At 36.8% G+C, this 26,238-nt stretch overlaps 1 protein-coding gene across 1 annotated transcript in view; it reads left to right on the top strand.

The window, feature by feature from the left end:
* Positions 1-26,238, top strand: part of rasgrf1 (Ras protein specific guanine nucleotide releasing factor 1) — a 53,047-nt gene that overhangs the window by 23,048 nt on the left and 3,761 nt on the right. The window contains exons 6-23 of the mRNA XM_067389343.1: positions 1,195-1,274; positions 1,418-1,611; positions 2,033-2,142; positions 4,382-4,500; positions 5,050-5,210; positions 6,994-7,057; positions 7,301-7,443; positions 7,576-7,658; positions 9,135-9,383; positions 16,946-17,316; positions 18,994-19,113; positions 21,337-21,507; positions 21,602-21,708; positions 22,156-22,268; positions 22,490-22,550; positions 23,924-24,027; positions 25,195-25,279; positions 25,393-25,590. Coding sequence (XP_067245444.1) covers positions 1,195-1,274; positions 1,418-1,611; positions 2,033-2,142; positions 4,382-4,500; positions 5,050-5,210; positions 6,994-7,057; positions 7,301-7,443; positions 7,576-7,658; positions 9,135-9,383; positions 16,946-17,316; positions 18,994-19,113; positions 21,337-21,507; positions 21,602-21,708; positions 22,156-22,268; positions 22,490-22,550; positions 23,924-24,027; positions 25,195-25,279; positions 25,393-25,590 — 2,533 coding nt within the window. The remainder of the gene's footprint in view (positions 1-1,194; positions 1,275-1,417; positions 1,612-2,032; positions 2,143-4,381; positions 4,501-5,049; positions 5,211-6,993; positions 7,058-7,300; positions 7,444-7,575; positions 7,659-9,134; positions 9,384-16,945; positions 17,317-18,993; positions 19,114-21,336; positions 21,508-21,601; positions 21,709-22,155; positions 22,269-22,489; positions 22,551-23,923; positions 24,028-25,194; positions 25,280-25,392; positions 25,591-26,238) is intronic.

Genomic DNA, 26,238 nt, shown 5'->3' on the forward strand with positions numbered 1-26,238 from the left:
GAAGAAAATGTGAACGCTACAATGAATCCTGTGTTGTGTCAACAGTGAAGCATCCTGAGACCATCCATGTGTCGCTGTAGCTCCTCAGTTCAAGCGGTTCGTGAACCGATCATCTCTTCCTACTAGTTAATTTCTAGCATCAAATAAACATGAAAGAACATCAGAAAGAATGTTGTTTCAACCGCGGAAAGATGTCAGTACACACCATTTTTCAGGTTCAAGTCCACCGACGTAATTTACTAAATCCCCTGACTGCTTTGTTGGACATAATGGCGGATTTGGCGTTATGATTGGTTAGATGGCCTGTCAATCAAACTCCCTGCAAAGGGTAAATTCTCCAAAAAAACACTACAATGAATAAAGAATGGTATCAAAACGTCCTGCAAGAGCAACTTCCCCCAATGACCCAGGAGCAATTTGGTGATGATCCGTGCATTTTCCAGCATGATGGAGCACCTTGAGAGAGTAAGAGAGGCAAGAGTGATAATGTAGTGGCTCAGAGATCTTTACACTGAAATTTTGGATCCATGGCCAGGCAACTCTAATCCCATAGAGAATCTGTGTCGGTGCTCATAAGGCGAGCGGAGAAGCGGAAGCCCACATATTGTGATCAACTTCGAGCACTAATACGGAAAGAATGGATCATCATCAGTTAGGATTTGACCCAGAAGCTGATATCCAGCATGCCAGAGCAAATAGCAGAATTTATGAAGAAGAATGGTCAACACTGTAAATAATGACTATTTGCATATACTAAATGTTTTTGTCAAAGCCTTTAAAACTTATGAAAGGCTTATATTTTTCCAGTATACCAGTGGTGCCCAAACTCGGTCCTAGAGGGCCACTGTCCTGCAAGTTTCTATTATGCCTAGTAAGACCTTGATTAGCTGGTTCAGGTGTGTTTAACTGGGGTTGGAGCTAAATTTTGCAGGACAGTGGCCCTCCAGGAGCAGGATTGGACACCCCTGCAGTTCAACATATAAACGTGAAAATTCTATAAATACTGAAGCAGCAAACATTGCGAAACACAAAATGTATGTCCCTGCCAATACTTTTGGCCACGGCTGTATACTGTATATCTGAAGTTGATATTTAAACAAAACAAATGAAATCTCAAATAAGTCTTCTAAACTATGTCAAAATTGAACAATGAAATGCTTACATATTGTTTACGTGTCCTGTTTATTTCTGCAGTGAAACCATAATGTTTCTGCATCAGATATTCTACCAAGGGTTGAAAGCTCGAATAGCAAGCTGGCCAACATTAGTCTTGGGTGAGTGCACTGCCAGAGTGGTTGGCAACCAACAGCAAAGAACATTTTGTAGACTCCACAATTTGCAAGCTAGCTTTTCTAAAAGGTGCCAAATATATGAGGCCCCGTTCACACTGACTTTGATCTTCCTTCCTGTCCTTCAGCCGACCTATTTGACATCCTGTTGCCCATGCTCAACATCTACCAGGAGTTTGTGCGTAATCACCAGTACAGTTTGCAGATCTTGGCCCACTGCAAGCAGAACAGAGACTTCGACAAGCTGCTTAAACAGTATGAAGCCAAGCCTGACTGTGAAGAACGCACGCTAGAGACGTTCCTCACCTACCCCATGTTCCAGGTGACCATTACGCTTCCATTCACGCTCTCATTTGTTCTAGTTATCATGCTATGAATCAGAAGCTCTGCATAGAAGCACATGGCAGGTCTTTTTTTTTATTCCCTTAAAGTAGGGTTCTGTAGTGTATTTTGGTCCATAATGGCTTTTTTCTTGTACGGTAAGCAGATTTCATGTGGTCTAGTCCAGCAAGGTCAACTTTGGGCTTTGCAGCGTTGGTAATAAATGTGCTGATGAGTGTTAGCGGTCGCCTCTAAGCCTCCTCTGCAAGAATACAGTGCACACAGTTATCAAAGTTTTGTTTGGATTTCCATGCATGCACATGACTAAGTGTGGATATGAGTGTATTTGCAGCAGAAGGCGGTAAAAAAATAGAAAACTACCCTCCTGTCTGACATTATGACTTGTGCTTCTTGTCTGGCAGATTCCTCGTTACATACTGACCCTCCATGAGCTGTTAGCGCATACACCGCATGAGCATGTGGAGAGAAACAGCTTGGATTACGCCAAGTCAAAGCTGGAGGAGCTTTCCAGGTACATCAAAATGTGCCTCCAGAACACCCATCCATGACCATGTGTCAGCATCTCTACATCATTTCTCACTTCTCGCAGGTCGTCAAATTAACTTCTATATCCTAAGGTGAAGAGTGTAATTTTTGCACCACTATTGGCACCGACTGGAACTGCAGTCAGATTGTTTGTGTGGCCCGACTGGACTGAATATAATACCAAGACGCCAGTATTTGCCAAGTGTTTGATACTCTGAAAAGGTTTTCACAATTACTGTATATTTGGTGCTGCAGAAATTGCATTCTTCACTTTTAAGAATATGAATCATGAGAAATAAGAATTTTCGATTTCGATTTCGATTTCATTTTATCACTGTTAGTTTTAGTTTTTGCTGTTTTATACTTTCAATTTATTAAGTGTAGAATTTTTTTATGCTAAACTTTATGTTTTAAATGGAAATGAATAAATGTAAATAGTAGGGGTATAACGGTACACAAACAAGATGGTTCGGTACGTACCTCGGTTTTGATGTCACGGTTCGGTACAGGTTCGGTACAGCAGGGGGGAGAAAACTAAACATAAAATTGTTTACTTTTTCTTATTTTTTTATTAAACAGTGGTTTGTTGAACAAATAATGTCTCTCTTTAAATAAATTCAATTATAATTAACATTTTCTTAAGGATAAAAAAACTATCTCAGCTAATGCCCTTTCTTGCACATTACTATAATAATAAAGTTTATAATTAACAACAGAGCCCAAACTATTAAATTAATTGGCTATTTATTTTAGATATAATAATTCACACTCAAATAAAATAAAAACAAACAAACATGTAAATTGCACATAAGGCAGGTTTTACATCTATTTATAATTTTTTTTTTCAATTATTTTTGAAATATGATCATTTACACAGTTACTGTCATAACTTGTTTTCATGACAAATTTATTAAAACATAAAATAATTAAGACATTATATATATATATATATATATATATATATATATATATATATATATATATATATATATATATATATATATATATATATATATATATATATATATAAGCTAATATTAGGGCTGGGACGATAAATCGACTCTCGATCGATACAATGAATCTGGCTCAATCGTGATATTTTCTCTCTCGAATCAATTCTGAGCTTAGTTTTAAGAGCAGATGGCGCTCTAGGCTACTTTTTAACCGCACACTCTCAAACGCTCACGAAGAAGACTGCTGGACAGCGCTCGTGCGTTTGGCTGAGTCATGTAAGTGGTTAAATATACTTGCACCTCGGCTCAGAATGCTTTTATGATGCGAGATTTGTAATTCGCTTCAACCTTTTCGAACTTTATGAATGATTATTTTAAGTTCAAGTGGTGTGTGTAAAGGAACTGGAAGTTTACGAGTGTTTCTAAAGCACGTATAGTAGTGCCATCTGCTATTTAAAAACTAATTTGAACTAACTAACATGAACTAACATGCTTTGGACACTAAATGACTTGCCTGAGGTAAATGTAATGCTACGTGAGATGTTATTCTCAAGATGATTTATTGATGTTTTTCCGCGGTTTAAACACTGGTTGAGAGATCGTAAACTTATCTACACATAGATCTTCTCTTCTTCTTATTCTCTTCTTTTTCCTGTTGTGGCAGTTAGCAAACAGCGTTGTATTACCGCATGCGCCCCCTACTGTATGGGAGTGTGGATCGCCTGTGTCTGTTCGGGACGAATACATGTACTGTTACAACCCTAGTAAAGCAAGGTTTTATTAAATTTGCCATCTAGTGTTATTGCTAGTATTATCTTGTGCCTTTTTACATATAATGAAGACGGGTCTAAAATTAATTTGTGGCCATTTTTATTTGATTTTAGTTAGTCATGGAGTGTTTAAAATATAATATGTTTTAAAATATCTGGTAAAATATGTAATATACAAATTAATCACATTAATATATTTTCATTTTTACTTTATTTTAGTTTTGGAGTCATGAAAATAGTGTAAAATGTATTAGTATAATATAAGTAAAGGATAATCCACAGCTAGGTATGCATTACACTTTTTTAATGCATGGAGGCAAAAATCATGACACAAAACTGTTCTTTGCTTCAAAAGTAACTTTTTACATTGTGTTTTTTGGTTTCTGTTAACAATAATAACACTGTTTAAAAAAAAAAAACAATTACAAAATGTGTATGTGACAAATAAAAATAAGTGGTCAAGTTTTATAGCTATGAATGCTAAAATTATATACCTCCACAGAATCATGCACGATGAGGTGAGCGAGACGGAGAACATTAGGAAGAACCTCGCTATCGAGCGTATGATCGTGGAGGGCTGTGAGATTCTCCTAGACACCAGCCAGACCTTTGTCAGACAAGGTGAACTCCCAAAACACACACACACACACACACACACACACACACACATAAATCGCGCTCTGCAGAAAGGGGCCACAGATCCCTGATAAGAAGACGGATGGATTCTCCTTCTGTTCTTTTCTGCAAACTGTCACTCTTGTCACCTCTTATTGTCAAGCCCCCCACCTCCCTCTTCTCCCTTCCCACTCCAAGGCTTTTCTAGGCTGCCCTCTTTTCGCTGCCAGCACAAAGCGAAGCGTTAACTCAAAGGATTGGGTGCCCTAAACCTGCTAGTCTGCGTAGAGCACAGTGTGTTCAAAGACCAGACCAACTCTTTCATTTCCAAGTGTAATCACTCTTTTACCAGTCAAACCTGGCATTGAGCCTGAGATCGGAAATGTCACTGATACGCTGCAGGATACGAAGACACGAGGAAACCGATAAGAATCCGACAAGAGCATGTGTCAATCCAGTATTTGCCCTTGTGCTGGCAAAGTATTTGTCTGCTCTTCATTTTCCTGCTTTACCTGCAGTGCTGACGCATCCTGCCCCGACATGCATGTTTTTCAGGATCTCTGATACAAGTGCCCATGAGTGAGAAGGGCAAGATCACCCGTGGCCGACTGGGCTCTCTGTCTCTAAAGAAGGAGGGAGAGAGGCAGTGTTTCCTCTTCTCCAAACATCTGATCATCTGCACTAGAGGCTCTGGAGGAAAACTACACCTCACCAAGGTGAAGCCACATTCTCAAAAGGGCTTTACACACTTGAAATAGTTAACACTAGGTAACAGAATCCTGGGTTATCTTGCTTCACATTTCACACTGCTCAAACTTTACCTGGGGTTAACATTTCACAGTTCATTCTGTACATTCCTAAACCCTGGGTTAATGTTCATTTTTGCATATTTGCAGTGTCTGTGTCATTGATTGGACAAATGCTGCACGCAACCTGTTTACATAAAGGCTCTAGCATTGAGCATCCTCATATTATATAATGCTGACTATACTATCAAGTGTCCAGAATGGACTTTTCAAACTATAATGGTAAGAATTATGTGGTCTCTTCTTCACTTAAATTGACAGGTTTTCCATCACCATTTAACATTTTCCCCCTCAAATGCTAAAATATACTGTTTATACAACACACAGTGTTTCCGTGACTATATAAAGCATGTGAATATGAGGCATACCACTGTCTCTCCATTGTTAAGCATCTAGCCATAACCATCTAAAAGCATCATTTCACTCTGTACAAGTCTGACAAAAGCAGTTCTAACCCTGTTTCATAACCCCAGGTAAAAAACCCTGATTCCTCTACTCTGGGTTAAAAGCGGTGTTTTGAATGACGATAACCTGGGATTAAAGGATTAGTTCACTTCAGAATTCAAATTTCCATATAGTGGACATCACTTGGGTACAACAGGTTGAAGGTCCAAATTGCAGTTTCAATGCAGCTTCAAAGGGCTCTACGTGATCCCAGCCAAGGAATAAGGGTCTGGTCTAGCAAAACAATAGGTCATTTTCTAAAAAAAAAAACTTTTTTAATCACAAATGCTTATCTTGCACTGCTCTGTGATGTGCCACGCATGACATAATCACGTTGGAAAGGTCACGCATGACATAGACGGAAGTATCGATCCAGTGTTTACAAAGCGAACGTGCAAAGAATAAGTCAAACACCCTTTACATAAAAAAGTAAAACAATGATGTTGGATGATTTTGAGTAAATTACCAGGAAATATTAATTCTGAAGTGAACTAATCCTTTAAGCGCAGTGTGAAAAGCCTTAAAGAAGTACAAATTAGGCTGAGATGGTATGAAGATATATACAGTAGGACAGATTTGAAATTGTTTTGAAACAGATTTATCATGTTTCCATTCTTCTTCTTCTTTTTTTTTTGTTGTTGAAAAAAGTAGCTTTTGTAGATTTGTTAGATTGTCAGTTCACATAATATAATATAATAACAAATTATTATTGTATTGTTATTATTATTATTATTAAAATAATGTTTTTAATGAATTACCAGCAAAATATCACCTTTTAAAATGTAACCTTTCTTAAAATTCTTCTTTATTTTATCTATACACCATGTAGTGCAGTACTTTATGGTATCACATTAAAATTTCTGTCACAAGATAAGCAGAATTGCCTGTTGTAATATCAAACTTGAACATATAATGCAGATAAAGTTTTTTTTTTTTTTTTTAAAAACTGAATAAATATAGAAATGTTATTTACATTGTTCCTTAATTTCTAATGCATTTTATACATTTTGAATGTATCGAGTCACTTGTTAAACCAGTAAAATGTTATGTTGTTCCCAGAAAATGGTGATTACCACCTTCAGCCGACTGTAATTTTTCCACATTCAATAAGCCAGTATTGTTCCTGGTCTGTGGGGAAATTCAAGATCACAGTAGATCGTCACAGTAATCACTGTTTTAGTACAGCTGCTATTGATTATTGGATAGATTCTCCGAGCATATCTGACTCTTGCTTGTCTCCGGATGGCAGAATGGAGTGGTGTCGCTCATTGACTGCACACTGATAGAGGAACCAGAGGGCACCGACGATGAGTGTACGTATCAAAACCCTTGATTTAATCTTAACAATACCTCCTGAAATACTAAAGTTAAATAAAAAATAGATCTGTGTTCACGTTTTGACACAGATAAGAGACCACTGTAGTAAGCCACTTTTGAAAAGCATTAGTCGCCACTGATACTGGCATTTTATTGAAGTAGATCCAACCACAAATCTAATCACAATAGACCTCCACTAGATTTATTCCAGAGGATCATTGTTTTCTTTTTCTCTTCAGCCAAGTCAGACAAGAGTGGTCAAGACATGGAGCACCTGGATTTTAAGATTGTGGTGGAGCCCAAAGACAGCCAGTCCTTCACCATCATCCTGGTGGCCTCCTCGCGGCAAGAGAAGTCAGCCTGGACCAGTGACATCAGCCAGGCATGTCTGCTCACATCAGATAGCACTGAGGGATCCACGCAGCCCTGGGGCAAGACCTTTGTCTTTTACTCACCTCCTGTGGTTCAAACACTGTCCTTATGCTCTTTTTTTCTCTCTCATTCTGTACTACAGTGCATAGATAATATTCGTTGTAATGGGCTGATGATGAACGCCTTTGAGGAGAACTCTAAAGTCACTGTGCCCCAGATGATCAAGTAAGCTCTTACACTAGAAGTAACCATGCTGTTCCAACACAGAAATGTTTGTAAATGTTTATAAAACACAGTCAGTTTCTGTATATAGGTCAAATATATCGGCCTGGTTTTATTCATTTATCCATCAACTTTTTTTTTTTTATTGGCACTTGACACATTTTGTGAGGCTTATTATATTTTTGAAATAATTTTTTCATGTATTTTTAAAACATATAAATGTTTTCTGCAAATGTTTTAAGTACAAAAGATTGTTGCTAGTGGTTTATATATATATATATATATATATATATATATATTATATATATATATATATATATATATATGCCTTTTTTTAAATCCTCGATACTGATACAAATATGTGACCTTGGACCACAAAACCAGTCATAAGGGTTAATTTTTTGAAATTTATGAGATTTATACATCATCTGAAAGCTGAATAAATAAGCTTTCCATTGATTTATGGTCTGTTAAGACCATAGATATGACTATTTCAAAATTTGTAATCTGAGGGTACAAAAAACCAAAATACTGAGAAAATTGCCTTTAAAGTTGTCCAAATGAAGTCCTCTCTCAATAATACATTTTTGATATATTTATGGTAGGAAATTAACAAAATATCTTCATGGAACATGATCTTTACTTAATATCCTAATGATTTTTGGCATAAAAGAAAAATTTATAATTTTGAGCCACACAATGTATTATTGGCTATTGCTACAAATACTCGAGTGACTGGTTTTGTGGTCCAAGATCACATCTGTTGGCCGAACGCCGATGTAATGCTGATTTTTATAAAACAGTTATAAAGTATGGCAAAAATATGTAATTGTAATTATAGCAAATATTGCACATAAAACATTATTTATTTATTTTACTTACATTTATTTGCATTACATTAACTTATTTCATTCTACTTGCTCAGTTAAAAAAATACTGAAAAAAATATATCAGTATATTACTAAAGATCTGTTGTTTTTTAAAGTCCCCCTGTAGTCAATAATTTTATCCCTTAAAACTCATCTTTGATCACCAAAATGGCATATTTAAACATTTCCCTTGAAAAAAATATTACTTGAGTGTAACTCTACACCCTTGCCTCATTTAGTATACGTGGTTCTATGAATACGCAAATTAGACCCGCATCCACTCACTCCAGCTCAGAGATCCACTCGTTGACGTGATTGGTTACAAGGTAGTTTGTGACGTCAGCCAGTTCAAACAGCATTTTTGAGACTGGTTCAGTTTTAAGGAGAAAATACTCAGAAATGGTGTTGACTGATGTATTTGCACATGGTTTGTCTTAAAGCATATTAAAAACACTACATAGACTTATAAAAAACATAACAAATTAAGCTATATTCATATTTTTATGAGTATTCACATGCTGCTATTTTTTTCAAGAATGATTATAAAAACCATAAAGTTGTGCTTTGTAAATATATAAATCACATGTGATTTCCTGTGTCACATGTTTAGGTCTGATGCCAGTCTGTACTGTGATGATGTGGACATCCGCTTCAGTAAGATGATGAACTCGTGCAAGGTGTTGCAGATCCGCTATGCCAGCGTGGAACGCCTGCTGGAGAGGTTGACTGACCTGCGCTTCCTCTCCATCGACTTCCTCAACACCTTTCTGCACTCCTACCGTGTGTTCACCAGCGCAGATGTAGTCCTTGACAAACTCATCACCATATACAAGAGGCCCATCAGTGCCATACCAGCCCGGTGAGCACACAAATTTTTCAGAGGTTATTGTGGAAAATGGGGAGTGTGATCAGCTTAGCATGCCCACAGAGAGATGTCAACCTGAAACTACTCTCATGCACATAGCAGGGCATGGCAAGAGTGCGGTTTTCAGCGCTGAATACTGATTAAGCTGAGCTTAATAACCTAATATTTATAATGTTGAAATAAAGCCGACTGATGTGAGCAGCATGGCATTTGATAAAAGTTTAAGAAGACTAGTTGACTAATCGGTCTTAAAGGATTAGTTCACTGCCACGCATTACGTAATCATGTTGGAAAGGTCACGCAAGATGCAATTCTGACTTTTTTCTCACAATTGCGAGTTTTTATCATGCAATTCTGACTTGTTTTCTCAGAATTGCAAGAAATAAACTCATAATTGCGTCTTATAAAGTCAGAATTGCAAGATATAAACTTACAATTTTGAGAAAAAACGTCAGTCTTTTTTCCTTCACAGTTGGACATTACAACTCGCAATTGTAAGTTTATATCTGAATTATATCAGAATTGCAAGGAAAAAAAGTCAAAATTGTGAGTTTATTTCACGCAATTCTGACTTTATATCTCACAATTCTGACTTTATATCGCGCAATTCTGACTTTATAACTCCCAATTCTGACTTTATAACTCCCAATTATGACTTTATATCTCGCAATTCTGACTTTATATCTCGCAATTCTTAGCCTGGATGCCAGCCGAACTTGGCCCCGCCCACAACATTTTGAGGTCGGGGAGTTCGGTCTGGACTCGATCCGTAGAGGAGTAATTATGCCCGAACAGAAACTGTTTGGACCAATCACATTGTCAGGGCGATGATTGACAGATTATCACCAGAAACATATTCAGCCACGTCATCATAGAGCGCTTGGGGAGTTTGATTGACAAGCGATCTAACCAATCAGAACGCCGCATCTGCTATTTTGTCTGACAAAGCAGTCAGGAGTTAGAAGATTAACATCGGTGGAGTTAAACTTGAAAAATTGTGCATATTGACGTCTTTCCACGTTTGAAACAACATTCATTCTCATGTTCATTCATGTTTATTTGATGCTATAAATGGACTAGTAGGAAGAGATGATCGGTTCACGAGCCTCTTGAGCTGAGGCGCTACAGCAATCTGTCGCGATCATGGTCACAACACATTAAAGAGCCACAAAACGGTTTTTATTGTTTGAATTTTTTAAATAACTACACAGTTTGAAAGCTGGGACTTTGTTTAATATCATAAGTAACCTGCTCTGTCTTGTCTGTTGACGTGTTGTCAGTGTCCTCTTTGCTCCGCGATGTATTTTCCACTCTGTGTGGCGTGATAGCGCCACGGCTTGTCGGACAAAGCAACAGTAACTAAGGGGGGCGAATCTTTGCGAAAGGTCTGTTGTTGAAGAACTGAGATGTGTAGATTGTAGGAACAGAGGACCACGATCAAGGCATTTGTTGATGGGAAAGATGTCTTTGCCGTCCTTCCTACGGGATTCGGCAAAAGTTTGATTTATCAGCTTGCCCCGATGGTCGCTAAGAAGAGTTCTGTTGACAACTATGCGTCACTCAACATGCGTCCTTACTCTGTAGCTCTGATTGGTTGTAGGTCTAAGCAATTGAGGTCTTTCCTGGATCGGTTGAAATACGCCCCCATAATCAAAGCCCAATGGAGCAGTATCAGACTCATATTCGAACTAGAATTGAGTATGACCACGTCAGGCTACACAATTCTGACTTTATAACTCGCAATTCTGACTTTATAACTCACAATTCTGACTTTATATCTCATAATTCTGACTTTATAACTCACAATTCTGACTTTATATCTTGCAATTCTGACTTTATAACTCTCAATTCTGACTTTATATCTTGCAATTCCGACTTTATATCTCGCAATTCCGACTTTATAACTCGCAATTCCGACTTTATATCTCGCAATTCCGACTTTATATCTCGCAATTCCGACTTTATAACTCGCAATTCCGACTTTGTATCTCGCAATTCCGACTTTATATCTCACAATTCTGACTTTATATCTCCCAATTCTGACTTTATAACTCCCAATTCTGACTTTATAACTCCCAATTCTGACTTTATATCTCGCAATTCTGACTTTATATCTCATAATTCTGACTTTATATCTCCCAATTCTGACTTTATAACTCACAATTCTGACTTTATAACTCACAATTCTGTCTTTATATCTCACAATTCTGACTTTATAACTCCCAATTCTGACTTTATAACTCCCAATTCTGACTTTATAACTCGCAATTCCGACTTTGTATCTCGCAATTCCGACTTTATATCTCCCAATTCTGACTTTATATCTCCCAATTCTGACTTTATAACTCCCAATTCTGACTTTATATCTCGCAATTCTGACTTTATAACTCGCAATTCCGACTTTGTATCTCGCAATTCCGACTTTATATCTCGCAATTCCGACTTTATATCTTGCAATTCCGACTTTATATCTCGCAATTCTGACTTTATAACTCCCAATTCTGACTTTATAACTCCCAATTCTGACTTTATATCTCGCAATTCTGACTTTGTATCAAAATTTTGACTTTATATTACGCAATTCTGACTTGATAATTAGCAATTCTCTTTATAACTCACAATTTTGACTTTATAACAAAATTCTGACTTTATAACTCACAATTCTGACTTTATATCTCGCAATTCTGACTTTATAACTCACAATTCTGACTTTATAACTCACAATTCCAACTTTATAACTCGCAATTCTGACTTTATATCTTGCAATTCCGACTTTATATCTCGCAATTCTGACTTTATAACTCCCAATTCTGACTTTATAACTCCCAATTCTGACTTTATATCTCGCAATTCTGACTTTGTATCAAAATTTTGACTTTATATTACGCAATTCTGACTTGATAATTAGCAATTCTCTTTATAACTCACAATTTTGACTTTATAACAAAATTCTGACTTTATAACTCACAATTCTGACTTTATATCTCGCAATTCTGACTTTATAACTCGCAATTCCGACTTTATATCTCGCAATTCTGACTTCATATCTCGCAATTCTGACTTTATAACTCACAATTCTGACTTTATATCTCGCAATTCTGACTTTATGACTCACAATTCTGACTTTATAACTCGCAATTCTGACTTTATAACTCGCAATTCCGACTTTATATCTCGCAATTCTGACTTCATATCTCGCAATTCTGACTTCATATCTCGCAATTCTGACTTTATATCTCGCAATTCTGACTTTATATCTCGCAATTCTGACTTTATGACTCACAATTCTGACTTTATAACTCGCAATTCTGACTTTAAATCACGCAATTCTGACTTTATATCTCGCAATTCTGACTTTATATCTCGCAATTCCGACTTTATAACTCGCAATTCCGACTTTATATCTGGCAATTCCGACTTTATAACTCGCGATTCCAACTTTATATCACGCAATTCCGACTTAATATCTCACAATTCCGACTTTATATCTCGCAATTCTGACTTTATAACTCCCAATTCTGACTTTTAACTCCCAATTCTGTCTTTATAACTCGCAATTCCGACTTTATATCTTGCAATTCTGACTTTATATCTCGCAATTCTGACTTTATAACTCCCAATTCTGACTATATATCTCGCAATTCTGACTTTATCTTGCAATTCTGACTTTATCTCGCAATTCTGACTTTATAACTCGCAATTCCGACTTTATATCTCGCAATTCTGACTTTATATCTCGCAATTCTGTCTTTATTTCGCAATTCCGACTTTATATCTCGCAATTCTGACTTTATAACTCCAAATTCTGACTTTATATCTCGCAATTCTGTCTTTATCTCGCAATTCTGACTTTATATCTCGCAATTCTGACTTTATAACTCCCAATTCTGACTTTATATCTCACAATTCTGTCTTTATCTCGCAATTCTGACTTTATATCTCGCAATTCTGACTTTGTATCAAAATTTTGACTTTATATTACGCAATTCTGACTTGATAATTAGCAATTCTCTTTATAACTCACAATTTTGACTTTATAACACAATTCTGACTTTATAACTCACAATTCTGACTTTATATCACACAGTTCTGACTTTATAACTTGCAATTATGAGAAGAAAAGTTATGGGATAAAAAGTCGCGATTACCTTTTTTCTTATTTAATACCTTTATATTTTACTCATAAAGATCCATCCCTAATTCTCAGCTTGCTAGAAGCCTTTTGATGACCTTGTATCTTGGCACACATATATGTAACCCCTCCGGTTCTACTCGCACCTCTCCAAGCGGGATTCGAACAGGTGTTTCTGGCATGGGAGGTGGGAGCGCTAACAAAGACACTAAAGATCGCAGATCGCTAGCGTGCCTCTTGAGGCCAGGGGAGTGACGTTTACCTGCACAGATCTTCACTAGCAGACCTCCGTTACATATATACAATAAATGCACATGCAGGAAGCTCTTAGTTCAGCAGTGGGCCTTTACTTTGCTGTGTATGTGTTCTTGTGTGAGAGAGAATGAGCAGAAAAATGTTTCAGTGAGACAGGAGAGAGGTCACACCAGTGTTTGTCACCCTATAGTGAGAGCGAGTGAGCGTCTGCGTGCGTGTGGGATAAAACGAGATAAAAGAGAGCGAGATGGAGAGAAAGCCAAAGGGGAAGGGAGTGAGATGTGCTGGAGTTGCTAAAGGCTTGCGAGAGGTCACACTAATGTGTGTCGCCCTGCTCTATGTATGTGTGTGTTCTGCTGGAAACAGCAGTAATTGGGCCCTGCTTCATCGCCCGCAAGCCTGCCTGACTGAAGCATCTCAGCGGGGCTCTTGTCGCCATCACCTTAGCAACCGGCCACTCTGCTGCAGGACCCCACCCTCCACCCGTGCCGCATCTGCGAGATGAAATATTTAGTGTGCACGTTTTGCAGCCTCTCTCTCTTTCTCTCTCTCTCTCTTGTGTGCGTGCTTTATTTTCGTCTCTCTGTCTTGCTTTCTGCGTCTCCTCCTTCTGTTGGCTCCGGAGACGGAGATCCAGGCAAATCGGTAAGAGCCGGGGACCTCCCACACACCCACAGCCTGTAGCACCCACTCTCCCCTGGGCAGACTGCATGGCTGTGATGCCTCCCCAGACCTCCCCCGCTCAGCTGCCCTGCCTCAGCTTCAACGGTCACCCAGACTGTCATAAGAGGGGCTATTTCTGTGCAGGCATGACGTGTAGGGGTGGCTCGATGTGTGGGAAAGCTTCTCTGCAACACTCTCCAACCTTATAGAGAGATGTGAAGAGTAGGCTGTTTATGCTCCTCAGAGACGCTTTTCTCTGTCAGCGCATATACCCTGAGCACACCACGCAGCATTGGGAAGCCATTATCCGCTAAATCATGAGCTGCAACGAGAGGCAAATACGTAACTGTTGTTTTTTTTGTAGGCTAGTGATGTACCGATGGTTGTTTTCTGAATCTGTGCTTATTTAAAGGTGAAGCGTGTCATTTCTGGGACTGTACACTCTAAAAAATGCTGGGTTAAAAACAACCCAAGTTGGGTTGAAAATGGACCCAGTGGTTGGGTTAAATGTTTGCCCAACCTGCTGGGTAGTTTTATTTAACTTAACTATTGTTTAAAAATGACTGTATTGCTTGCTTAAAATGACCTAAACTTAAAATGCTTAACATATGTTTAATAAATGAACATTTTATTAATAAGTTTAATGAATAATAATTAAACAATAAACATTTATTAAATTGCTTATTAATAAATGTTCACCTTTTGATTATTATTGTTGCCTCTAGTAATTATGTCTCTGATTTTTAATTTCCAACCTATTTTGGGTTCATTTTATGCCAGCCATATGGTAATTTTTAAACAATTATTGGGTTAAATAAAACTGCCCAGCATGTTGGGTCAAACATTTAACCCAACCACTGGGTTAAAGCAACCTAATCGCTGGGTTTGTCCATTTTCAACCCAACTTGGGTTGTTTTTAACCAACCATTTTTTAGAATGTAGTGACATCAAACTGAAAATCATGTTTTCATACAGGTTCTCATTGGTCAATTAGACAGTTATCCCCGCCCCCAAACTAAAAGCATTGATTGAGCTTTAAACAATCAGCTTTGTGAGGTTCATTTAAAATGAGTAATAATTCACTCAACCAATCATCTGAGCAAATCATTTAGTCACTTGACTTTAGTGTCTTGAGACAGCCACTTTTGTCATTTGTATTTAATGAGCATGTGTTTCTGCATAAAAAAAATATTTTAGTTTTATATTTATTTAGTATCATTTTAAGTTTTTGTGATATTTTTCTATTATTATTCAATTATTATTTTATTTCAGGGAATTTCTTATAGTTGTCTCTGCACATTAAGCTGCGATATGAGAAAGTATTTTAACATGAAAAAAATTACGCTACTGTTCAAAAGTTTGGGGTCAGTAACATCACTTATGCACACCAAGGGTCCATTTATTTGCTCAGAAAAAACAGTAAAAACAGTAATATTGTGACATATTAAAATAACTGTTTTCTATTTTGATAGATTTTAAATGGCTGTTAAAATGGCAAAGCTGAATTTTCAGCATTATTACTCCAGTCTTCAATGTCACATGATCCTTCAGAAATCATTCTAATATGCTGATATGGTGCTCATGAAACATTTCTTATTATTATTAAAGTTTAACTTCACCGATTTTCAACCTGCTTTGTATTGTAACAATGTTGGTAGTATATGTAAATTAACAATGTTTACTCGTTCTCCGTGTTACCTGGACCAAGAAATTCACGTTTGTCAGCAAAATACTTGACAGCTCCAGGGCTTTCCTGTAAAAAGCCAGTTTCTTTCAGTTTTTCCCTTCCGTTTGGCCTAAAACACTGTGTTTGTAGTCATCCATTTTGAAATGTTGACTACAAACACAAAGGTTTTTCAGGTTTTCTCTGTTCTATCCATATATACAATTCTTTGCAGCCTTTAGCCACTGCCTACAATGTGCTGGATCCTTCACTGGAAACAGAAAGTAACTCACTTCCGCTAAACGTTTACTCTTTGAAATCTTGCACCCGGGGACAATACATATCAACAGCATTATGACTAAAAGTTTACTAGGCGGTATTTCCTACTAAAGCAAGGTGGTATTTGACTCTGGTAAGTGTATCCATTGCTAACTGGTGGGAGTGGCCTTGGATGACAACATGCCCAGTGCATTATGGGTGTTGAAGTTTTCCCCCAAAAAAAGACTTTCTACTATATAAGCAGCCAAGTTTTATTGATACCCCAATTTTTCTGTGGCGAAGTACCCCTTTAATGTTGAAAACAGTTGTGCTGCTTAATTTTTTTTTAAATAGAAAGTTCAAAAGAACAGCATTTATTTGAAATAGAATTATTTTGTAACATTATAAATGTCTTTACTTTCACTTTTGATCAATTTAACTCAAATAAAAGTTTTAATTTCTTTCAAAACATTAAATTGAATTAAAATTCCTTATCTTAAATCGCATGTCCGTGTGTGACACCCTCAAGAGGTTTAAATCAAGACAACATGGTCACTAAATCAACCTGATCTTTTTGACACATAGATCCCTGGAGCTGTTTTTCGCGAGCAGCCAGAACAACAAGCTCCTCTACGGAGAGCCTCCTAAGTCGCCCCGTGCCAGCCGCAAGTTCTCCTCCCCACCCCCGCTGGCCATCACCAAGACCTCGTCCCCTAACCGCCGCCGCAAACTGTCCCTAAACATCCCCATCATCACCGGTGGGAAGGCTCTGGACCTGGCTGCCCTTAGCTGTTCCTCCAATGGCTATGCAAGCATGTACTCATCCATGTCCCCTTTCAGCAAGACTACTCTGGACATCAACAAGCTCTACGTGTCCAGCCCCATCTCCAGCAAGATTCCCGACGAAGGCGAGGGCAAGACGGACAAGTCTGATGAGAGTTCGCCATGCAAACAGGGTGAGGTCACACTGCAAATTCACTGTTAACACCAAAATATTAGTAGTCAATACCAGTACCAGAAAAAAAAAATTCTCAACATTAATTTCGATAACTACGGAAGAGGATTAGGGCCAAGCAATAATAAAAAATTAAAACCATCTCGAGATTAAAGTTGTTAAATTTCGAGAAAAAAGTCGAGATAAAATGTTGAGAATAAAGTCATTAAATTACGAGAAAAAAAAATGTAAAATTACGAGAAAAAATTTGTTAAATTATGAGAAAAAACTCGTTAAATTTCGAGAAAAAAGTCAAGATAAAATGTTGAAAATAAAGTCATAATTTATTCTCAACATTTTATATCGACTTTTTTTCTCAGAATTTAATGAGTTTTTTCTCGCAATTTAACGAGTTTAATTTCAACATTTTATCTCGACTTTTTTCTCGAAATTTAACAACTTTAATCTCGAGATGGTTTTATTTTTTTATTATTGCTTGGCCCTAATCCTCTTCCGTAGAAAACAGCATAAACTAATAACACAGTGGCTTATTTAAAAAAAATAATAATATACATATTGTTACATGTAAATTAAAATAAAAAAAAAAATGTAAAAACGGTACATGCCATAGTTTTATACTAATTTATTATAAATATGAAACTAAATTGACATCTACCCTCAAGTAACAAATACTTGGCAGTGTTATTTTAATATCATTGATATTATAATTTTTTGTTAATATTTTCAATAAGATATTTTCTCTTTCCATTGTCAGTAATTTTGTTGTGTTTTTGCCATTTTTATTAGTTTTTCTTTCTTTTTTAAATATGTCTATATATTTTTTATTTAATATTTATTCATTATTTTTATTTTAGTTTTTATTTAGTTTATTTTATTACTCAAACTTAAACTAAACAAAAATTAGAAATGTTGCCTTAACTAGCTGAAAATTATTTTTTAAATATTGTATTTAATTTAACTTATTTTACTACAAGTAATGAACATGTTTTTTATGGTTTAAGTTTTAGTTAACGATAATAAACCTGATGGTATTGTTACATTTTTATTTTTAGTATCAATTGATACTGAAGTACCAGTAATTTTGACATACAGGCGTTTTAAAATGAAAACAATCCTCATCTACACTGGCGCTTCTACAGCGTTTCAGAAACGATCTCCGTCTACACTACATGACCGTAAACACTTGTCACATGACCGTTCGTGCACACTGGGCGTCTGGATAAACAGTTGCGCATGTAGGTAGCTGTAGTTTTAAAAACTCTAACTGCACAATGGCTGAAAAAATGACAACAAAGCAAGCAAATATTGCAGTTCAGTCTCCATGTTATTGTTACACGGTTGTCAAGGATATGCAGAGCGAATGTGGGCAGCCACGCCATAGTTTTCAAAAGTCTCCGTCTTAGTTAGTTTACACTGAAACACAACCCCAGTGTTTTCAAACTAAAACGGTCTCTGCAGCATTTTCGAAAGTCTCTGTTCTTGAGGGTTGAAAACGCCGGAGTAGTGTAAACGACAGGCGTAAGCGTAGCAAAACCTATGTTTTAAAACAAAAACGCACTAGTGTAAACGGGTCTCCACACTCCAAACTGATATAATATGGTTGCTTTGTGTTCTTTCATGTGGTCGATATGTTATGCATATAGATAGCCGTAAATGCCTATGACTGATTTTTTTCTAGATATTTCAGTGAGGGAGGAAAACGACAACGACCAGACCCAGAGTGACGAGGCAGAGGCTGAAGTATCGCCCACCAAATCACCCACCACTCCCAAAAACGTCAAATGCAAAAACTCCTCAGGTAGAAGACACTCTGTCCTAGACTTCCCTGCCATGTTGTTATCGCTCACTGACATGAAAACCAGAGCACCTGCATCTCATGCTGACAAGCCACCTGCACCCTTCAGACCAGCCAAATGTTGCATTTATCAATGGCTCAAAATGGCAGACTAGCTGTTTTGAGAAACGGAGTGTTTAATTCAATAGTCCAGTAACATTAGATTTTTCTTTTAAAGGTATGCGCTGCTTGATTTAACTATAACTTTAAGGTCCTTTAGTATTTTTGTATGTGAGATGTTGTTTGTTTTTGTTCACACTTGCTGTTTTAAAGTACACGCTGTATCTGTAAAAGTGATTCTTAGGACAGACATGGAAGACACGATTCATGCAAAATCTCATTAATTCTGTAGGTTTAAAAAAAAAAAAAGCTCAGGGAAACGCCAAAGGAGGCGTGAGTAGGTGTTTGGAAAACTTGTGCCATAGCAACCATTAGCGTGCATTCTCTCTGCCACCCCGGTGCAGTCGATGCACTGCAACAACGCCATCTCCTTGCTTTTAAAACTAACTTCTACAGGGGTTCAAAGGTCAACAATGACCTTATTGTTTCATATGCGTGACGCGGTATTTCCGTCAAGCTTTGTGGCAGTAGAAGATTAAAGCATGTTTTGGTTACCTTTAGGTATTTTTTAAGCCTTTGCTGCAGCGTGCAACAACAAACTTGTTTTCTTTAAAACGTTGCTTTTGTTATTCTCTGAGAGTGTATTTGAGACATTCATCTTAGTGAAATGATGAGCTATTTTTAGTCTCAACCATCTTGAGAACCAGAGCCCAGCCTATTGTCTTGATTGATCCGCAGTCTGTGATTTTACGCTTTGCACCGCCACCTACTGGATGCTTCGATGCGCTACATCATTTCAGCATCATCACTCTTATGCTCCAAAAATACTTTTTATTTATTTATTTATTTATTTTTTTATGATAACATGATGCATTTGCCTGTGGAAAGTGCTTGCAAGTACAAAACTAATAGTATGGAGATAAGTGCTTATTTTGGTCTTTCTGACCAGAGTCGTTTTTATTTAACAGTCGTTGGGTGCAGTATAGATGTTTGTGACATTTTCATATGTCATCATCGGAGGCTTATCCATTGTGGAGATAATGTCACTGCCTCCATTATTTCTGCATGAGTCCATCTTGTCTTATTTTACACCTGCTGTATCCTTAAAGGGGAAGCACTCTGAAACACAGTAACTCCACTTTTACTTAATATTTGTTTGGACCTTTTAGTTTTTGGCTATGGACGGATTATGGAAGCTTGTTTCCGCCACTAAATAAAAAATAAAAAAGGTAATTGCGACTTTTTATCTCACAATTCTGACTTTTTTCTTGCAATTGTGAGTTTTTATTCTGACTGTATAATATGCAATTCTGACTTTTTTTCTCAGAATTGTGAGATATAAACACAAAAGCGAGTTATAAAGTAAGAATTGCATGATATAAACTCGCAATTGCGTCTTAAAAGACAGAATTGCGTGATATAAACTTGCGAGTTTATATCTCCCAATTCTGAGAAAAAAAGTCAGAATTGTGAGATTTAAACTTGCAATTGCAAGTTATAAAGTCAGAATTGCATGATATAGTCTGAATTGCATGAGTTATAAATTCAGAATTGTGTTAAAGTCAGTTTTTTCTTGCAATTGCGAGTTTATATCATGCAATTCTGACTTTATAAGTCACAATTGTGAGTTTATATCTTGCAATTCTAAGAAAAAAAGTTAGAATTGTGAGATAAACTCGCAGTTGCGAGAAAAAAGCCAGAATTCTCGAGAAATCTTGAGTTTATATCTCACAATTCAGACAATTCCAATTGTATATGCCACAATTCAGAGAAAAAAAAAGATATAAACTCGCAATTGCATTCTTTATCTCACAATTCTGACTTTTTTCTCGCAGTTGCCAGTTTAGATCTCACAACTCTGTAGCTCTTAAATCCAACAATTCTGACCTTTTTTCTCAGAATTGCGAGATATAAAATACAAAGTTCTGTCATGAAACTCTAGATGGACTGATAGGTGCTTGTAAACACATCATTCGGGCACAGTTGATTGGTTCCTGCTGTGTCAGGGATATATAAAAAATACCTTTTTTATTTGTTATTTCATGACGGAAACAAGCTTCCATAGCAATTAACCTCCAAACATGCATTTAACAATCGTGTGTGTTACTTGTCTTTCTCTCTGGGCAGAATTCTCTCTGTTCTCATACAATAATGGCATGGTGATGTCGTCCTGCCGGGAGCTGGATAACAACCGTAGCGCCTTGTCTGCCGCTTCTGCCTTTGCCATTGCCACTGCTGGTGCCAACGAGGGCACGCCAACCAAGGAGAAGTACCGCCGCATGTCTCTGGCAAGCACAGGTAGCATTCACCAATCTGTTTCAATCTCTCATAGGTTGTGATTATTTGTTGCCTGGCAGAAAAGGGATTAATGTGAATTTTGATTGGTTATCAGGGTTCCCCACGGATCAGAGGAACGGAGATAAGGAGTTTGTGATTCGTCGAGCAGCAACTAACAGAGTTCTCAATGTCCTCAGGCACTGGGTGTCCAAACACTCGCAGGTGAGATTGAGTACACATTATAATAATATACTAAGAAGTGGCTAAATAGAAACAAAATGTGGTAAAAAATGTCCAAAATGATTTTTTTGATGAGATCGAGAAACATGATAAAATTTTAAATGGGTCATGTAATGCTTCTTAATGTTTTCCTTTTCTTTTATTGTGTAATGTATCTGTTTGTGCATGTATACGATCTGCAAAGTTCACAGTCTCCCACAAAGGGAATTATTCTATCTATCAGAAAACACTGATCCAGACCTGCCTAAAACGCCTCGATCGCACCCTATAAACAAAATAATGAACTTTTAAAATAGCATCATATGACCCCTTTAAAACATGCTCAAATATAAACAGCATTTAAAAAAATAATAATCTATTGAAAGAACTTTCTACATAGTGTGGAGCGCCTTGCATTTGTGTTTGCATGACTGTGTATTGTGTGTGCAGGACTTTGAAACCAACACTGAACTGAAAATGAAGGTGATTAGTTTCCTGGAGGAGGTGATGCATGATCCTGAACTTCTGACCCAGGAAAGGAAAGCTGCAGCCAACATCATAAGGTGAACAGAGTCTGCCTACACCCTGACTGATGCAATGATCATATGTAGGGTTAGATAAATGCAGACAAATGCCAAAATAAATAAATAAATAATAATAATCATTTGTATGAGTGTGTTGCAATAGCTTTTGTGTGCCACATCTGTCATCTGATAACATTTTGTGCATGTCAGTCAGTCAGTGGTTTCCTGTGTAAAGCATCCATTTTTTTTTTTTCTGACAGGACATTGACACAGGAGGATCCTGGTGACAATCAGATCTGTCTGGAGGAGGTGCTGCAGATGGTGAGTGGGGTGATTCTGGATCATCCTTTAAATTATTTAATATTAACATATATAACATTATTAAGTCTTTCACTGCTAAAACAATCAGAGCTTTATTGTTTCAACATAATGTATTTACATTACTGTTCAAATGTTTGGATTCGAAAATTATTTTAATTTTTTTGGAAAGAAGTACTGTATCTTATGCTCACCAAGGCTGCATGAAATATATAATTTTTCTTCTATTTTAATATATTTTAAAAATGGGTTACACTTTATTATACAGTGCCGTAATTACATTGTACTTACTCAAATAAGTACTGAGTGCTATTAATTAACTACATGTACTTACAGTTAGGGTTAGGTTTAGGGTTAGTTACTTGTAATTATGCATAATTTACTGTTATTGCTACAAATGTTATTTATTGGCAAAAGCTGAATTTTCAGCATCATTACTTCAGTCATCTGTCACATGATCCTTCAGAAATCATTCTAATATGCTGATTTGATGCTCAAAATTTTTTCTTAACATTATCAATGTTGAAAACAGATGTGCAGATGATTCTTTAAAGAATAGAACAGGATTTATTTGAAACATAACATTATTAATATATTTATGGTTACTTTTGATCAATTTAATGGATCTTTGCTGAATGAAACTATTTATTTGTTAAAAAAAATCTTTCTGACTCCAGACCAGACTAGAGACCCACCTGCTCCCGCAGGATTCTTTCCCGCTCCTGCAAAATAATGTTATCTTGTTCCGCTCCCGCCCGCAACATCCTGCATTAAAGTAGCCTATTTAGATTTTTGTCAGTACATCCATGAAATTTACATGAAATATTAAGTTATGTGTTGCCATAACATCCCAGCATAAATGCTCCTGATAAAATATTTGATATTAAAGCATCAACATTCACAAACCACAGTTAGTTTTAACCAAAAAGCAAGCTGCTGTGTGCATAGTTTGGTATGGCAGAATGCGCGCAAAGAGCACTCGCTTTATAATGACTAAAAAGCTGACGTCTCAGTTCTTCGCAATCTCACAAAGCTTTGTTATAAAACAATGAATGAATGAACAATGAATCTTTCATAATGTCTACACTTTGTTTGTTATACTAGGATTCGTGAGTGCGCAAATTTTAGCACTGCATAAAAACCCTGTCGTTTTTGTTTTATATTAGTTGTTCTTGTTGCTTTTGTGCAATATATGAATGACAATTTATTCGTTTTTAGATATTTTGTGTAGGCATTTCCATTTTGCGGTAGTGTAGTGTATTTCCAGTGGTTTTGGTTTAGAAGGTTTCACCATTTACAAAGTTGTATAAACTGTGCAGAAATTCATTATTCAGCTTTTAGTTCATTATTATTTAACTAATTGTTTTGTGATGCAGGCGGAAGGAGGAAAGTCAGAGCCTTTCGAGAATCATTCGGCTCTGGAGATCGCAGAGCAGCTCACCCTGCTGGACCACCTTGTTTTCAAAGTCATACCTTATGAGTGAGTGCGATTATGTTTCAGTTTATTTGCTCTTTAGGGAACTACAGAGATGAATACAGTTCACTCAAAAATGAATTAATGTTACTCCAAACCTGTATGCTGTTATTCCATGGACATACACTTTGAATAATCTTCACACAGCTCTTACCGTATGATTTGCATTTCTATATATGTCTTCTGAAGTCATACAATAGATTCTAAATTCTGCATAATGCTTTGACATGAATGATGTGAGGGTGATTTTTAATTTTGGGTGAACTATGCATTTATTAAGAAAAGCTTAGTTACATTGTTTGATCAGATTTTACATTATACTTAAAGGGTAAGTTCACCCAAAAATGAAATTTCTGTAATTAATTACTCACCCTCATGTTGTTCCAAACCCATAAGAGTTTGGTTCATCTTCAGAACACAAATTAAGATATTTTTGATTAAATCCCAGAGGGATTTTTTTCATCTCCCATAGAAAGCAACGTAATTACTGCTAATTAGGTCCAGAAAAGTAGTAAAGACTTTGGTAAAATAGTCAACGTTTCTACAGTGGTTCAACCTTAATGTTATGACGCGACGAGGATACTTTTTGTGCGCAAAAACAAAACAAAAATGGACGTTGAATGATGGTAATTACGTTGCTATATGTAGAATTCAGAAACCCTTGTTATTATCGACACCGGTGGCCATTAAGTGAACTGCAGCCAGCAACTTATTTCTTGTGCTCGCACTCATGCGCACATAACTTGCAGATCTGACTATAGAGACTATACAGATCTGGCTATGTATGAGAGACTATAGTTTGAATTAATCTCTTTGCATGACACATTGTCATTACAGTGCCGATTAGCTCTTTTTTGCATTATCCTTAACATTGGATAAATATTAATTTAATGTGTCATTGAACGGAAGAGAGTCTTTCAGGAGTGCGCTTAACTTTGAATCACAAAGTTTGGATTCACATGAGTCATTGACATAAAAATCAGTCTACAGGCTTTCGTAGACAACCTAGGAAGTCAGGGAAGGTCTAGTTTTTTAAGTTTCACACAAGCTGTACACATTGACAATACAAAAAGCGATTAATACATGAAGATTCTTGCATATAGCTTCTTTAAATATTTGTTATCAAGATTTTAGAAATGTGATCAAACACAATGTTTTTCCTCACAAATACAGGGAGTTTTTTGGTCAAGGATGGATGAAGAACGACAAAAACGAGAAAACACCTTACATCATGAAAACGACAAAACACTTCAATGATGTAAGTACATCTGATTCTAGATAAGTGTAAATGTTCAGTTCTTGCAATGTATTTGTTGATCCCAAATGAAGTATAATGCGCACAATGCTGATATACCTCTGTCTCTTTTAAAGATCAGTAACCTGATCGCCACAGAGATCCTGCGCTGTGAGGATGTGAATGTACGGGTAGCAGTGATAGAGAAGTGGGTGGCGGTGGCTGATATCTGCCGCTGTCTCCATAACTACAATGCTGTGCTGGAAATCACCTCATCCCTCAATCGCAGCTCCATCTTCCGTCTGAAGAAAACTTGGCTCAAAGTTTCTAAACAGGTGAGGAACTACTCGATAAAACCTCAACAAAATAAAAGCAATGATTATGCTGTTTGTTATTGAACAAAGAATGTGAGAACATGAATCAAGTCAGTTGGCATGAAAGGAAAAGTAGGGCCTTTTTAAGACCGTTAAACTGTTCAGACAATTAAAGGTGCAGTAAGCAATTTCTGAGAAACGCTGTTTATATTTGAAATCAATCCAAACAAACACACTTCTCCCTTCATTGCTTCGACCCCAAAATGCACGAACATGCAATGCATAAATGGATGTCTCTTTATCACAGCTGAAGCGAAGCAAGATTATGCTTTGCAAAAATTAAAGCAAAGATAACAAACTAACGAACAAAAAAGGAACATACAGTACACAAGAGTATATACAAGCAAGAGTTGTTAGTCACCAGCAGCTCCAGACAAACAATGACACTCAAAACTGTCCTGTTACTATAGATAACATTACAACAACAGCATATCTTGGTTCTGTGAATCATAGCAAAACATCTCGGGTTACTTGTGTAACCCTGGTTCCCTGAAAAAGGGAACGAGACGCTACGTCGTATGACGTTATGGGTTCCCACAGTCTTTCTTCAAATCTCCCTCTTGCTCACTCCCCCATCATTAGTCGACACGCCCCCTACTGCTGGTTGGC

This window comes from Chanodichthys erythropterus, chromosome 7, assembly GCF_024489055.1.
Source record: "Chanodichthys erythropterus isolate Z2021 chromosome 7, ASM2448905v1, whole genome shotgun sequence".
In the NCBI taxonomy this organism is placed as follows: domain Eukaryota; kingdom Metazoa; phylum Chordata; class Actinopteri; order Cypriniformes; family Xenocyprididae; genus Chanodichthys; species Chanodichthys erythropterus.